This window comes from Dendronephthya gigantea, unplaced genomic scaffold (genome assembly GCF_004324835.1).
Source record: "Dendronephthya gigantea isolate DGI-Jeju-01 unplaced genomic scaffold, DenGig_1.0 000020F, whole genome shotgun sequence".
NCBI classification, from domain to species: Eukaryota; Metazoa; Cnidaria; class Anthozoa; order Malacalcyonacea; family Nephtheidae; genus Dendronephthya; species Dendronephthya gigantea.
Window position 1 is genome coordinate 2,198,544 of NW_021163030.1, and position 16,420 is coordinate 2,214,963.

At 36.6% G+C, this 16,420-nt stretch overlaps 2 protein-coding genes across 4 annotated transcripts; one reads left to right on the forward strand and one right to left on the reverse strand.

Moving 5' to 3' along the window:
• The first annotated feature begins 1,739 nt into the window (after positions 1-1,739).
• On the forward strand, positions 1,740-11,004 carry LOC114521386 (inverted formin-2-like). Of its 2 annotated transcripts, none has more exons than XM_028541815.1 (18): positions 1,740-2,070; positions 2,178-2,593; positions 3,938-4,053; positions 4,864-5,023; positions 5,113-5,146; positions 5,261-5,393; positions 5,468-6,484; positions 6,705-6,766; positions 6,851-6,953; positions 7,264-7,450; positions 7,682-7,752; positions 7,832-7,939; positions 8,041-8,111; positions 8,485-8,605; positions 9,052-9,216; positions 9,510-9,810; positions 9,943-10,361; positions 10,561-11,004. In XM_028541815.1, the coding sequence occupies exons 2-18, from the start codon at positions 2,206-2,208 to the stop codon at positions 10,576-10,578; spliced, it is 3,474 nt and encodes a 1,157-aa protein (XP_028397616.1). In that variant the 5' UTR covers positions 1,740-2,070; positions 2,178-2,205; the 3' UTR covers positions 10,579-11,004. The 2 variants fall into 2 exon arrangements, with proteins under 2 accessions (XP_028397616.1, XP_028397618.1); XM_028541817.1 differs by having other exon boundaries at positions 1,740-1,956.
• Positions 11,005-11,229: 225 nt separating this feature from the next.
• LOC114521387 lies at positions 11,230-16,413 on the reverse strand. 2 transcript variants are annotated; one of them, XM_028541818.1, is made up of 3 exons: positions 16,200-16,413; positions 14,728-15,223; positions 11,230-11,987 (listed from the first exon to the last, which is right to left on the reverse strand). In XM_028541818.1, the coding sequence occupies exons 2-3, from the start codon at positions 14,901-14,903 to the stop codon at positions 11,255-11,257; spliced, it is 909 nt and encodes a 302-aa protein (XP_028397619.1). In that variant the 5' UTR covers positions 14,904-15,223; positions 16,200-16,413; the 3' UTR covers positions 11,230-11,254. The 2 variants fall into 2 exon arrangements, with proteins under 2 accessions (XP_028397619.1, XP_028397620.1); XM_028541819.1 differs by lacking the exon at positions 16,200-16,413 and having other exon boundaries at positions 14,728-15,240.
• Positions 16,414-16,420: the final 7 nt, after the last annotated feature.

Here is a 16,420-nt window from a genome sequence, read left to right on the forward strand (position 1 = left end):
GTCATCATTTGCTGACTACACACATTACATCAGCCACGTTGACATGTTCGGGACAATTTCAACTTTGCGCAACGAATGCGCTGATGCATCATTTTGCGCCAGGCTTGAGGCTTCATATCTACATCTTTTCAATCTTCACTTCAACCAGCAACAAGTACACATGGCTGCATTATTACTCAGTGTAAGCGTAGTACACAAATGCCGGATATGAAAGGTTTACACAACACGGGACGTCAATGAATGAGACGTGATCTGGCTACGTTTCCAGAGGGCGGCATTCGTACTTTAGTTTGAAGAGCGATTATTTTGATGACAGGTGAAAATGGGAAGAAAAAGCATGAAACGTGATTTGTTTTTTTTTGGTCGGCATGTTGTTGCTACTTCATGGCATAATGACATTCATACTTGAACTCTTTGGCAACGGCCACGATCATGATACATTACCTGGTTTCTGGAATGAGAAGGGGATAGGATATGAAAGGATCTCTGCGGAGATGTTTATTGAATCCTCAAAATTCTCTATTTGCAGAAATTCTTGCCTTCAGCATACGATGGGCACTTTCCATTAAGCGGCCAAAATTGTCAGACCGGTCGTATTTTGAATTGAAATAGAGGATTTCGTTAAATAACATTAAATCTGAGAATGCAGATTTCTTAAAACACTTCAAACCAGTAATCTGTGAGTCTGTACTGGAATACAACAGGACCTGTCTGACCGTTTTTACCGTACAAAGGAAGCGCCCTATGAGTTCCGTTTGGAAATTGAAATATCCGAATTTCTTTCGGATAACCTCGCAGTTTATTCCAAGCCATCCATGACATGGTTGATTCTCAACTACAGATTACAGAACGATTCAATCATTGTTTTTACACTTTCGTCAAAAGGTCATTGTCATTGAGCACTGCCCTGCTCGGGTAACTAACACAAATACAAGATTTCCTGCTGAATATGATATAGAAATATATATATCCTGATTTGATTACTGCGCGTCAGTTCATGAATATATATACAACAGAGGGCGCATTCCGTTTATACGGTAAAAACGGTCAAACCGATCCTGTTGTATTTCAGTACAGACAGATTACTGGTATTTTAGAGTGTTTTAAGAAATCTGCATTCAAATTTAATGTTATTTAAATCTGATTAGCAGGGAAAATGCAGTTTCACCGCTATATTTAATTTTTTAATTTTTTTTATTTAATTTCAATTCAAAATACGACCGGTCTGACCCTTTTGGCCGCTTAATGGAAAGTGCCCATAGGCATAGAGTAATATAGCTAGGAGATGTTTATATGAGTGAGACTACTCTAACTTTAGTCCTTCCTTCTTTCATAACCCAATAACACCAACTTTATTCCACACAATCGTTGGTTGACATCCCGTGCGCTCATTTCAACGACTCCATATCGTTCGTGTATTCATGGTTCATTCTAGACAAAACAACACGCATGCTGCATGCATGACTTTAATTAGTTTTAATTCTTTCGTCTGCTTAATAAACAAACATGCATGCAACAAACCCAAACAGTTTTTGTCGTATTTGGCCAACAAAATTATTTTGCGATACAAGCAAATTCACCTCAGTACATTGTTATGAAATAAATAATCTTATAGACTTTATAATAGCGTACGTTGCTACACGAGCACACGCATGACGCAATGGTCTTTCACAGACCATGAAAGGTTGCAGCAGTAATTTACGTTTGCCCCATGACTATGTGATGGAAACTGTCGAACTGGTAAAAGGTTTATTTTTAAAAACAAAGAATAACACAAAGTTAGCTTTTGCCATTGGCAAAGACGCAAATTTGCTTATTCATATAAGCCTTGACGACGTCATCGCCATGCAAATTTTGACGTGTTGCTTAAATATGTTCCATAAAACGTCAAACAAACGAAAATCACGTCTTGGCCTCGAAGGTTTGAAGCTTATAGGAGATTAAACTCACTGTCAAGTATGTCTTTAGTTGGCTTCAGTTAAGGTTGCATTGCCATTGTATAATTGTTTCTGAAGCCAAGTTTACTTCTCATTGCATGCATGTGTAGGCGGAAGTTTCCTTGTATTACAGGTAATCTATTCTATTTAGCACTTGTGAATATCGCTTGTTGATTTGATGACTGACCTGCGGAGGATAAAACAAAAGTGATTTATATGATATCATATAACTTTCTACAGCAGTGTCGAAGATTTTGCCGTCTCAGCTATGAGCGGGAAAAGAATCTGGTCAGTCTTGAAAAAGACCGTCTCAAATAAATATGAAGAAACAAGAAAGCAAGAGATTGAATCTCTCGCCGAAGCTGATCCAGAACTTTGTATTCGTCTCATAACAAAGCCAACTGTACAAAATTATGCAGGGATAAAATCAAGAATACAGAAGTGTACGTTAGAATGGATGGAGGAATTCTTAAAACTTGGAGGACTCGAGGCATTATTTTTATCACTAGAACGACTGAGTGATAAAAGTGTGTGTAGTTTTGTCGACGCATTTATTCAATTGGAAGCTGTCCAATGTATCAAAGCCGTGATGAATTCTAAAGCCGGACTCGAGTATATGATCGAAAGTCAAAACTTTACCAGAGAGTTGACAACAGGTAAATTGTTTTATATTCTATGACTAGGTGACAACATTGTCTATCGTTTGGTTGCTGTATTGCCTCCCGCCTAGAATTAATATATCACATTAATTGAATAACTATAAGAAGCACCCAGTCAATTGTTCAATGATATTAGGTAACCAGTGTAACTTGTTAACTATGTTTGTATTTAAAATTTTGAGTTTCATTAGCATGCCGTCGTACTATTAGCGTGACTCACAGTTTTCACCGCTTGAACTCAGTACGACATTTATACCGGACACAAAATAAAACGGCTCAGTTTATGCTAGAGTAGAAGCAATTATATGTCTGCATTGAAGAACTTCGTCTTCGGCAAAAAAGATATGTGGTGGCGAAGTCAGAGACAGAGTAACATTTCAGAAATAGTAGGTCACATTAAATTAATGATAACATGAGATGATATGATTCATACCATATGATACCGCGCATGTGGAGACGTTGAATCAATATTGCCGGAATTTCATGTTAAAAGTGCAATTGCAATAATGCCGGTCGATGTCTTAAAATGGATTGTTGTTTCACTGTCCAATCCTGTTTCGTACGTGTTCTAACTTCTAAGTAGCCCATTCAATCTGATTGGGTTGTCTTTTGACGAATCTTTGGAATGCACAACACTGCTAATTTGCTTATATACATTCACATTAGATGGATAACTTTACAGCGGGACGCATGCATGCATGTGTGTTTACAGAGCAGTATGTGGTATTATAAACAATGAAGCATTCTTTGTTCAGAGTTTGAACTTGTCTTTTCCGAGTCTCTTTCTCTGTACATGTATGCGTGATAAACCTAAATAATAAAATAAATGAATAGGGATATGTTTCATAACTTCTAAATTTTCAGCTTCGATTGTTGCCATTAAACAATCCCGCGGTTGTAATCGTTGAGCGAAGAAACTCGCTGAATCTAACGTATTTTCCGCTTTAAATTGACTTGAAGATTCACAATCGAAACCACTGTTCAATTTTTTATAATTAAATTGGTTGCGATAAACATAATTAAATTTGATAAGAATCGGTTGAAGCAAAATGAATCTGTGAATCACGGATTATAATGAACGTAATGAACGTACTAAAGTACATCGTAATATACACAATATATAGATAATTAATAATGTAATTAGATTACCAAACAGCAATGCGATATCGACCGAATCTCTCTAGTGTTATGATCTCTTGTAAATCCACCCTGGCGACTATACGTAACACCAGAACAATCATGGATAAAACCGAGATTGAACTACGTCTACGATGTTATCCTCTTAATCCGGCTACTTTACGTAAACGTGATTTTTAGTTAATAGTATATCTTATTAATCAGTCCTAGATAATCAAAATACAATGGTTAAAAAGCAAGTGTTTGAATTGTTGTCCGCGTTATGTTTATACTGTCCCAGAGGATACTCTCTGGCATTGGATGCACTTGAAAACTATCGGGTAAGTGAATTTATTTCCTTAGTTCTATGCAAAGGTATATATATAGATATACAAATCGCCCGCATTGTTTAAATACTTCTCTAGTATAATTAATTAATGGTTTTGTTGGCTTTTGTGAAGGAGTACGTCTATCAATATCATGCAAATTTAAGCTGTTCAAATCATATCGAATGATTAACTTTCTCTCTGGCGATCTCAGCTTGTTTGAAATTATACAGGCCAGTTTACGGTTGAAATGGATCTACATTCTACATGTTAGCGTGTTAGCTAGCCTGCTCGCAGCAGTCTGCGAGCAGGCTACGTGTTAGCCTGTCATACAGGATTACCAAATGGTACATTAAAGGATCACCAAATGGTTTTCCGTGCAGGATTGCGTGATCCATGCACGAAGGATGTCCCGGGTAAAATAAAATAACTACAGTGAAATAACACCTTATTATGTAGCAATGGGTACGAGATTGGCATGCATGTATAGCAGGGCCATGTTATATTATGCTGGCTTTGGCTTTATTATTCTCCAGTCCACTACACCCGTTACCCCCATGCTCGCATAGTGGGCTGAATCACAGCTTTGAGATAAGAAGGGGCTATTGGATCGTAAACAGACATAGTTAGTTTCATGCGTATTAAATTTTAGTTTTTTAAAGAATACTCGCTGAAGAATTTTTAAAAAAAATTAAAAAGTGTTTTTTGCATGTCCAGGGAACTGGGTTAGTTGCAAAAACAGTGCCATGTCGGTTACCTAAAAGTTAAAATATATTGATCGCCTGTCCAGTTTATTAATTAAGATATTCCCTTAATCATATTCAGTCAAGAAACGGCCAACGTTATCGCTTCAGTGTTGTGATTAATGAAATGAAACACGTTGAAATCATTCCATACGTGACGTCATGCGTTGCATTTGTGAATGCAATAATAATGTCCACTGATGACTTTCAAGAACGCGTGAAATTAAGAAACGAGTTTATTGGTGAGTATAGTCGTTACAAATTTAGACGAATACTTGGATTCTGTTTCAGTTTATTCCACTTAATTTTTTAAATGAATTATATTTTCCAGGCCTTGGTTTATTAGAGGAATTAAATGTACTCAAGTAAGTGGTAACCAGTTCTTTGTTCGGTGCATATATTTCAAGTTTACTGGACAGTTGTTGGTTTGGGAATTTTTTAAAGAAGTTGTTTTTCTTTTCCCTTTTTTGTACTTTTAGAAATGAAGAAGATGACGATTTACTGCTGCAGATTGATGTTTTTGAAAGTCAACGTCTTAATGACGAAGATGAATTTGGTGGCGAAATTAATTTAAACAATCACAATGACGTTTTCCAAGCCTTATTTCAAAAGGTAAATTCATAACTGGTAATTCTTGCCCTATATACTGGTTAAAAAGTATTGCTTATATCGTTTTATTTATTTAGATATCAAGTAAACCATGCGCAATGAATTTTTTGAACATTCTCCAATCATTGTTAACTCTGGATGACGATAATGAAGTAACAGACCGAAAATGGGAACTGATCGAAAACTTGATAACAAAGATTTCTTTGGTACAAGATCTTAATAAGATGAATATGATGGCAAAAGATCAAGAGATGATTGTTTTGAGGCAATCCTCTGATAGTCCTAAAAAAGAAGATAAACGTTCAATTACTAATACTAATAATGTTGGATCGCAAACAGAACCCTCAACCCAGGAACAGGAATTGAAAAACCCTTCTGTTGACGTAGAAAGTAAATCATCGACATCAATTTCCGCGCCTACTTTACTGAAAACACCAGAAGTTCCACCACCACCCCCTCTTCCTGGCGCATCAGAAATTCCTCCCCCACCTCCTCTCCCTGGACTACCTGGAATTCCGCCCCCACCTCCTCTCCCTGGGACAACAGGAATTCCTCCTCCACCTCCTCTCCCTGGAGTACCGGGAATTCCTCCTGCACCTCCTCCCCCTGGGACACCAGGAATTCCTCCTCCACCTCCTCTCCCTGGGGCACCAGGAATTCCTCCTCCACCTCCTCTACCTGGAGCTCCTGGGATTCCACCGCCACCTCCTCTTCCTGGGACGACAGGAATCCCTTTCCCACCTCCACTACCTGGTGGAGCAGGCATTCCACCACCACCCCCTATCCCCGGTGCACCAGGTGTTCCACCCCCTCCACCTGGTGTTCCTGGTGTTCCACCACCTCCTGGATTTGGTTCGGCAATTCAGGCAACGACTGCAGCGCCACCAATTCGACCGAAATCTAAAATGCGAACATTGCAGTGGGCAAAGATTCCTCCAATGATCGTTAATAAGAATTACAAGAATGTATGGATTCAAGTGGGAAAATTAGCGCCGATTCAAGCCAAGTTTGAACTTGGGGAAGAATTGTTTTGTCAGAAAACAAGAAAAGTTGATGCTAAGAAAGATGATAACAAGAAAAAGGAACCTAAAGTCGTAAGTGTTTTGTATCAACTCATCATCTCTGGAAAATATATTTTCATATCTTTTGAAATATAATTTCATTAAATACAAGTCGCGCAATGTCGATATTTAAGAGATTCGTCCATTCTCGTGTCTATATTCTAAGCATATAAAGTAAAACAGATTTAACAGACGTTTTCAACAAATCGTCCCATCAAACTAACGCTTTTGCTTTACAATTACCCATCTGTAGATCAGCCTCCTGGACCCCAAACAAAGTCTAAACATAAATATATTTCTCAATCAGTTTAAAAGGTAAAACAGAAGTATTGAAGTATTAAAATACTCAGTTTTTAATGAGACGTTGCACACCAATTTATAATTTCATTCCATTCTTAGACCAGTCGCAGAAATAACCGGCAGTATTCGTGCAGGGGATAGCAAAGCATTTGATCCTGATGCCTTGAAAGGATTTCTAAAAATATTACCAGATACCACTACGGTAAGTTTACTTTGATTTTCAAAGATATTTCCAGTCATTTCAGTCATCTTTTTTAAACTTTCATGACATTCTGAAGTTTAAAATAAAACTTTATACCTACGCGTTGGACGAATAACTCAACCAGAAATTATCTCAATGCCAGCGAAGCATTGTCACCATGCAAATACAAGAATGAAGCTACAGCTTTTTACTATTCTTTCGTTCCTTATATATACTTAATATATTTACATACTTTGGAAGAGTTCCAATATCCCATTATTCTCTATACCCATGCAGCAAAATGATTGTACGTTCACTATTTGCCATTTAGGTTGGCATGCTGAAAGATTTCAAAGGTGACAAGAATAAACTAGGAAATGCGGAAAAGTTTCTCCTAGCTTTGATTGTAGTACCTCATTACAAACTACGCTTGGAAGGAATGATTGCTAAGGAAGAGTTCAAATCAACTGTTGACATGCTGAATGAAAAGATTGATGTATTGCTTCATGCCACGGAAGGTATAAACAGAGGCGTAGCTAGGGCAGGGACCGGAGAAATTTTGGTGAAATTTTGGGGCCCTTCTGAGAAAATAAAGTTAATCTTTTTTATGCTGGCATACCACAAAAAGTCTGTATGTGATCTTGCCCATCGAAATTGTCCATCAATAATGCCACGTTGAAATTTGAAATTCTGCCCAGAATGTTTAATATGAACCTTGTCTCGAGTCACACTGCCTGTTTTTCATTTAGATATCCTAAATAACGAAGTGTTGCCTGAGATACTTCATCTCATATTAACCATTGGAAACTTCATGAACTCGGTGAGTCAATAGAAGATTGACTATTAATTCCGAATTAGATGCATGGGAAATAACAAGTCTTTTTTATATGCGCGAATAGGGTGGTCGTGCAGGTAACGCTATTGGATTCAAAATCAACTCAATAACAAAGCTAGTTGATACAAAAGCCAACAAACCCAGGATGAATCTTATGCACTTCTTAGTCGAGGTGAGTTCCTTGACAAATTTGGAAATATTGAGACAGTCCTTGTCAATATATGTTTTGCGATATGTTTCCGTCAACTTTTTAATCCTTCTTTATTATTTCAGGTGGCAGAAGAAAAACAATCGAGTGTTTTATCATTTTCAGAAAATATGAAGTACTTAACGGATGCCTCTAAGTACGTTAGTGATATATTATTACCAATAGGGAAGTTCGATAAAATCAGTGACGATGCAGTTCATATATACACACCATGGCTACACGGCAAAAAACGCTCAAGTTGTTCCAGGTTGATGAGAACAGGCCTCAACAATGTTGTGCTGCACCCCATGAACAATGTTGTCAACAACATGTTGCAATATTGTTAAGCGTAGCAAGGTGGAACAATATTGTTGACAACATTGTTCATGGGGTGCAGCACAAAATTGTTGAGGCCTGCTCTCATCAACCGGGAACAACTTGAGCGTTTTTTGCCGTGTAGAGTACGATCGCATGCAGATTTCACTTTCACTGCATGTGCTGAAGTTTAACCAAGTTTATATCAACATTAGGCTGAATGTCGATAACCTCTCTGGTGAATTATCCACACTACGCAAAAGTCTTAGTTCATTACAAAAATCAATGGAGAAAGGAGACGAAGATGTGAAGAATCAACTTGGTACTTTTCTAAAGGTACAATCAATTGCAATGTACTCTGTTAGTCTATGTTGTGAAACTAGGAATAGTATACCAGAAGACGTTTTCACAAATCACAAGTGGAATTATTTACAAAAAATTTGATTATCTCAACACTTGAATCCTAGTTCCTATTAATAATATAGTGATGTGTATATTTGTAAATTCGTATAAAAAGGAGTGTGCATGGCAATCGCGGGCTGTTATGTATGTGAAGCCACAATGATTTATAAAGTTAAAAAATTGGTCAAAATGCTCTGTTCTTGGACCAAGACATCCAAATTAATGATAATTGAGCAGGAAGTAGTTCCGATAGAAGAGTATGAAAAGGCTGGATATTCCCATTGAAAAGTTGGGCTGTATCACATGCATGACATGTTTTTGCAACGAAAACTTATTATCAACACGCATTTACGACTAAAACATTGTCCTATTGTTTATAGGATGCTATGAAGGAAGTGGAGGCAGTTGAACAGAAATTAAAGCGACTAAGTAAACTAAAACAAGATCTTGCCGAGTATTTTTGTGAAGATGAAAGCAAATTTAAATTGGAAGATCTCTTGGTGATTTTCAAAACATTCTGTGATCATCTGGATAAAGCAAAAGAGGTTGGCTCCTTTTTGATCTATAGAAAATCAAAATCATATCGAGAACACTTGGCTTTAGTACAAACTTTCGCGAAATAATACACTTTCCCAACAGCCATTACATTTGTATAATTTAATAATACAAACATTACATTTGTTTAATTTGTTTTACAAAAACAGTTCGAGCACGCTGAACTGATTTACGGCAGAAATCATATGTCGATACAATTCATTTATACTAGCTGCATGCTTGTCATATTCATCATACGAAAAATATATAAAATTTAATGACTATAATTTTTACCGTGTTTTAGGAAAACGAATTACGTCGTAAACAAGAAGCAAAACAAGCAGAACGTGAGAGAAGGAAGAAGGAAGCAGAAAGTAAAGGAAAAAATAAAATCAAAGGAAAACCTAAACCCGTCATACAAGAAGAGGAATGTATCATTGACAACTTACTCAAAGAAATAAGACAGGGTTTCCAGTTAAAAAAACGAAAATTATCTTCTGCTGCTGCCATCTCGCCTGACCAGAATAGAAAACTGTCCAGGACGGTGATGCAAGAGGGCAAGCTAGCAGCGGAAGTCTCGAAAAAAGAATCAAGAAATGAACATGGTGAGGTCCTTATTAAATTTGTAACCATAGTCTCGTTAATATTTCATCACGTTATTTCCGTCTATTACATAGTTTAGTGTAAGATTTGTTAAACAGAATGATGAAATATACATTTATTTATGTTTGTTGAAGCAACTATCCCAGAGGAAGAAGCTCCTGATGCCAAGTCTCCTGGTAAAAGCGAGGAAAAGGTTTTAGATTTGGACCAAATAAATTTGATATCACCTGAAGACAAGAAAGAATCAGAAAAAACCTCTAATCACGTTTCATTAAATCCTAATGGGCAAACGTCTCCTCTGTTAAATGAAACTAAATTCTCAGAAAATGGAGAAGATTCAACCGTTGAAGTAAAAAATTCTATCGATGATATCATAGTTGAAAAGCCATCTGTGAATGGAGATAACGTTAAAAAAACGCGCAAAAACGGTGTTTTTGCCCAACAAACGTTAATAAACGATGACATTATAAAAGCCACAAAGAATGATTCAAGAAAAATCGAAACACACAGTCAACGCAAAGGACACGAACAACTGCATTGTTTGGAAACTGCGGTATAGACATATAACTTCACAGTACTCCTACATCAGAACATGATCCAATTGGTCCACGATCTGGACGATAATCTCAGTTCCTAGGTCAAAAAAAGACCTATGACGTCATTATTTATAATTATTTATAATGGCATAGTGTTGCATGGTATATATTAACTAACCCGTTGATGTCTAATTTGGTAATTATTTTTGATTTTAGATTTCAGTGCAGTCGTGAAAGCCTTCCTGCATGGTCGATAGTTTACAGAAAACAGATTTTTGCATGACTTTTTAAGCTTGAATTTAAATTTCTTAAAAGTCTTCGAAGTGATCGTGGCAATGGTTGGCTTTTGTTCACTTTAAACTGATGTAGACCATAACAAGTGTGAATTACATTTGTGTTGGTTACCATTGGTTATTTTATAAGCAACAGTGAACGGTGGATTTTAAGGTCTTACGTGTGAGAGCAGTCAGCGAAAACAAAATCTTAGGCATATAATAAAGAAGAGGTAGTATAATTTTTACTAGTGCATGATAAAAATAATATTTAATTTTACACCTAATGAATAGTACTTTGCAAATGAGTGTTAACACTTTGATATTTGGATGATTTTATTTATATTACAGCATATAGTAACTGAAATCATTGCTTTTTACTATTTTAGCATTCCTGTATACTTTACATTATGTGCATATATGTACATAAAACTTTAGGTATATTTAATTCCGTTTCATTGTTCTACTTTAATTGTCTTTGTACGTGAAAAACAAGGTTAAATAAATTAAGTTTTGATCGCACATAAAGCCGCATTCAAACTGACAAAGATTTTAAACAAGGTGTCAGAAAAATAACAAATAAGAGTGCGGCATTATGGTTGACCCAACCATCCATGCAGGGGATTTTTCATTATATACTAAATATCTTGAGATTCTATTTGCGGATTCGTATTAATGTTCACCAAACAAGCTCTTCCTTTCCCCGTCCATAGATCATTATGAATGTAATTTGGAATTGTAGGGTTTACAGTGTATAACAATCTGTTCCTAGTTACCCTACGTTTGCTGAGGTACGACCTGTGTGAAACTTCAAATGATACTTTAATGAACCAGATGTTTGCTGCTGTATAAAACACGAGCGATAGGAAAAATACTGCGAGTGGAAGATAGTCCATAAATAGAATTTCATTTAAATGAAATCGTGAGGTGACTATTAATGTGACCAATGGGAAAACAGCACGTAATAGCACGGCAGCGAGACTGGTGACCAGGGTAGAGGTAAAATACAATGTACTTTGTTCCCGTACTTTCAGAACTCTCCACAGTTTATTAATTTTTAAGAATAGAGCGTGTGCTTCAACAATTAGTCCCATAGTTGCTAATAACGCATTTTGTCTATATACCAAAATTGAGGAGTACACAAAAATGGCTACGAAACGCAACACATTCGTTATCTTTGAATGTTTCGATGTCTTGTCGGGATCACAAATATTCTGAAGTATTTTAAATATCTGCCAACCAACAGCAACTGAAAAAACAATCATCAAACTTGGGCTTGAAGTCAAAAATGGTTGCTCTAACACGTCACTCAAACATAGTATGATCATTCCAGTCAATAATGAGAATCCATTGAATATTATATCCAGATACCTGTAAGGGAAATATAGAAAGTTAGAAGAAATACACAGATATATTCTAGCATGACCATGGCCTATACAATGCCTTTATTTCACTGATACGTGACGTTAAGGTGCGCCAATATGACAGCTATCAGCTTGCACTTATCAGCTATAGGGCATGGTGTACGAGTGGAAATTTGGACCCTCTTGACTCTTAATCCACTGAGTGGATTAAGAGTCAAGAGGGTCCAAATTTTTCATCTGGTTACGTGGCCTACTTTTTTTAGTGAACATTTTCGTCCAATTGATGTTTCGCTTAAATTGCATGCTAACTTTAATTTATATCCCAGCATTCCCAACGTCCCTGGTTGTCGTTCTGGCTGTGCAATATCGTAGTATTACGTAACGCGATATCTGAGGGTGATATAACGCGATATTGTAGCATTACGTAACGCGAAATCTGAGGGTGATATAACGCGGTATCGTAGTATTGCGTAACGCGATATCCGGAGTATTGCGTAATGCGATACCCTGCCGCAACCTTATTAGGGACCTTAATGCACCAAATCTACGACGCGCACGTGACATGAAATCAGCCGCCAGTGTTAGAAACCCAGTTTTAATTAGTTTTACACACAGTTCTAACCTTGTCTACCGAAAGAGCCCATAATTTTTATTGCTGTTGAGAAACTGTGGAAATGTCGACCGTATTACCTTCCGTCCGCGTCGTAGATTTCGTGTATCTTAAGGTCCCTATTATAACCTATAACCTTACAAAACCTAATTTACATATCGCAAAAGTAGAATTGCATTGCAAGTTGGAGGAAAAATTGCACAGGGCCTTTAGCCCTACATTTTACACAGCTTCTTGACCGAAAAATAGAGGAACATTCAGTTGTGCATGTTTCTTTGCTATTTATTGCATGTGATGCGTCATGTCTGATAACACTACTGACTTCAAAGCCTTTGACTCCAAGACGTAAAAGGCCAAAAGTGTTCAGCTACTTATCAGTATAGATCTATGCTGCATGGGGTTATCTTATATATTAGTACTGCATTAACATGATCATTTATTTTCAACTATGCGTGAACATGCAACACAAATAAGGAATAGACAGGAAGTTGATAATTAATTATCAGAAGTATCTGAGGTTGTCATTAATTTGAAAGACTCGTGACCTTTGTGAACTCATATCATCTTTAAGCTTCTGGGTATTTTGTTAGCAGCACCGGAAGTGTTCAATATATTGAACATCGGCTTAACTAAAAGACGTTCTCTGGTTGAAATATTGTTATTACTGAATAATTGTATAACAAGATTTCAACTTCTAGTTTGAGCCTTCGACGTGTGTTTCGCCATTTCAATAGGTTCAATCCTTGCCAAGCTAATAGCGGTGATGCTCAATGCTGTCCTAGCAACTTTAAACGATATATTCCGCTAACGGCTCATTTCATGTCATTCAACCACAACCGCAGTCTCGAAAGTTAAAACCATATTGGTTACTCTCCTCCATCATCCTAAAAAGTTATGCCAATGATTTCTTGTGGTTTTAAAGCCCGCACATGCATAAATATATTCTCTTCAGTTCAGTGAGAGCCATTTTCGAACTTACATCTAAATGACGATGTGCACTATTTTTAGATTTCAACTAAAATGAAATTTTGTTTCGGATAATGTTTCTTTGTTTTCAATATCATTTTAGCTACTCCCCCGCCAGCCTTTGAGACTGCTTTAAATTATTCATTTAACGTATTACTTCATATTCAGATATATTTTTTTCCCATAACCGATAATTTTGGTAAGTGACCGTTGTTAACACATGTCGTGTGCGATAAGGAACTACTTACGGTCTTAGAAAAGGAAACATTCCTTGCACACAACTGATCAAAATACGAAAGGCAAAATGATTGCACTGTGTCTCTAACGAAAACCATGTATATTCATTTATCTTCCTGTATATCTGTTTTTTATATTCTGGATTTTTTAGGGTAATAGCGTGTTGAAATACACGGATTAAAACCGGTAGCCACGCGTGCAGCGGATGTTAAAACGAGGTCAAACTGATTAGACTTCAACTTCCCTCAGACGCGTTTCAGATATCAGAAGTCCCGATCAGCGAAAACTTTCTGTATCGAGTTCCCCCTATATTTAGGTGACCGACTATGCATGCATTTTATCAGCTAAAATAATAAACATTTTGAGCCACATATCGGCCATAAAATTGTCAGCTTGACAATCTCATTGTTTTTTTAAACCAATAATCGAACTAATAATTCAACAGGAAGAAAATCCCACGGACTGCAACGTATGTAGTCTATGTATATGATTATGACCGATTATGATCGTGAACACAAACTGGTCCTGTACGAGATGCTTATATGAACAACTTTTGCAACAACCTCTGACATTGTATAGTTATATACCACAATAATGGTATTGCTCCTTGTTTTATGTTTTGATCTTTCTACAATGCATTTTTGTTCTTTTGTCATTTTTATCATAAGAGTATAAAATCGTTACCTTTTAATGGTAACAAGTGGGTAAAATTTTAGGTTTTACCTAAAGTTTGAAACATTCGTAAGTGGAGCGCGCTTTCATCAACTAAACAAGCGATGGCCACTTATTCCCTTTTCAAGTAATAAATTCATAAAACAAAGACAAAGTGGAAACTAAAATTTGGCTTAACCTAAATAATAAATACACTGAGTAACAACCTGTTACTACATGTATTTATAAATTTATAATATGTAGTAGCTAAAAATTTACTTACAGTCTCTTGTGGAACGCAGGGTTTTCCTTCAGTGATTCTTCATAATGATTTAATAATCGAGCGTTCAAAACGCGCCGCATCAGTAGACGTAAGAACGTGGGCAATAAGATACTCAAAAGAATACACACATTTATTGTCAGCGATATTGCAAATAAAATTGAATAAGAAACTTCCATTTCAGAGTAAGTCTTCTGGACATCAGGCCAGTGAATGTCAAAACGTCGAACAGAAACACTTGGTTTATGTCCCTTGTTTTAAAACATCCTGTATTAATTTCCTTGTTCAGATGTCTTCCGGTGACGCGCGGGGTTTTCCTTATTTGCTATACAATGCAGCTGAAAACCGGCTTTTGACCTTACCTCATACTTCCAATCTACTCTAAAACCCAAAACCGCGTACGTTGTCGCAGGTAGATTGGTTTTTCGGTAACAGAACTGATAGATTCACCTTCTTTTTATCAAAATTTTAGTTCCTGTTGTTTTTAAAAATCTATAACCTGTAAAATATGTAAAACATGATTATGAGATATAGCTAATGGAATTAAAGTAATTCCAAAAATGATAGCATAATACAAATTTTATTCTGTATATTTCGAATCAAGATCGATTCATCTTCAGCAGAATCGTTTACGTTTACAAGATTTGCGTATGAATATAAAGCGCATACATTTTCCGGAATTACTTTAATTCTATATGTACTAAAACTATCAGCTGGTAAAGGATTCTGAAAGATATAGCTAACTCTAGTTAACTCTAGTGAATAAAACAGGCTTGTTATCTGCCTTGTTATCCACATTTGCTTTATATTCCTTTCAAAAAAATTTTTCTAAGCGCAAGATTGCCTAATCATCGCTGCTAAGTGCTAACCAGTCTCCGCGAAAAGCGGCAGATCTCCAGCTCAGCTGAGTTTTCATAAAGGCCTGTTTACACAAGCAATTTTTGCTGCTATTTTAAGTGCGATTTTCCTCTTTCGATAGATATGAACGAGTGAATGAGTTACTGATATTCAAATAGGAACTACACCTCAGAGCATTCACGGGAACTTATTACTCGTTCACATCTATCAAAAAGGAAAACCGTACATAAAATCGCAGCAAAAATCGTAGGTGTGAAGTGTGTGAACGGCCTATACTGGCTATACAGTGTCAGTGTGCAAATGTGATTTCCACTGTCGCGTTTTTTTTATACGTACGTATACGCATGTAAAACTTTAAAATCGTTTATTAATTATGAAATGAACGATTGAATAGATTCTTAGAGTTGGATTCTGTGGATGATTTGCTGTGTTTTTTGGCATAAAATTAATTATACAAAAACTTAGAAGGGGAATAGAAGGTTTCAAGCTTTTACGTGCGTATGGAAAACGCGTGGAACATTATTAAATGATTTCGTCAGGGACTCTGGGCATTCTCTAGTGTGATAACTTTTAGTTGTAGTGTATATTAAACTCTTCCAGTATGAGTGTTGTATTACATTGTAGTATCAGCCTCGTATCCAGACAGCAATCCAGACATCTTCATCACCATGCGAACCTGCGCGTGCGCTTTAGCTGACCGATATACCTGATCGTTCTATGTTTTGCAATACGGTGCCCCAGGAGAACGATAACCACCAGTGAATTGTAAGCAGTTCGGCCGCCATGTGTAACCGCAAATCATCACCTGTTAATCAGTATGTTGTTTTTGTTTATCTCG

What these genes read in the sequence shown, in the direction of transcription:
- LOC114521386 (XM_028541815.1), top strand. Translation starts at nt 2,206, where the DNA reads ATGAGCGGGAAAAGAATCTGGTCAGTCTTGAAAAAGACCGTCTCAAAT. An exon ending in GAGGAATTAAATGTACTCAA is followed by an intron (nt 5,147 to 5,260) that starts GTAAGTGGTAAC and finishes TTGTACTTTTAG; the next exon opens with AAATGAAGAAGATGACGATT. An exon ending in AACTTGGTACTTTTCTAAAG is followed by an intron (nt 8,606 to 9,051) that starts GTACAATCAATT and finishes TATTGTTTATAG; the next exon opens with GATGCTATGAAGGAAGTGGA.
- LOC114521387 (XM_028541818.1), bottom strand. Translation starts at nt 14,903, where the DNA reads ATGGAAGTTTCTTATTCAATTTTATTTGCAATATCGCTGACAATAAAT. An exon ending in CCTGCGTTCCACAAGAGACT is followed by an intron (nt 11,988 to 14,727) that starts GTAAGTAAATTT and finishes TTTCCCTTACAG; the next exon opens with GTATCTGGATATAATATTCA.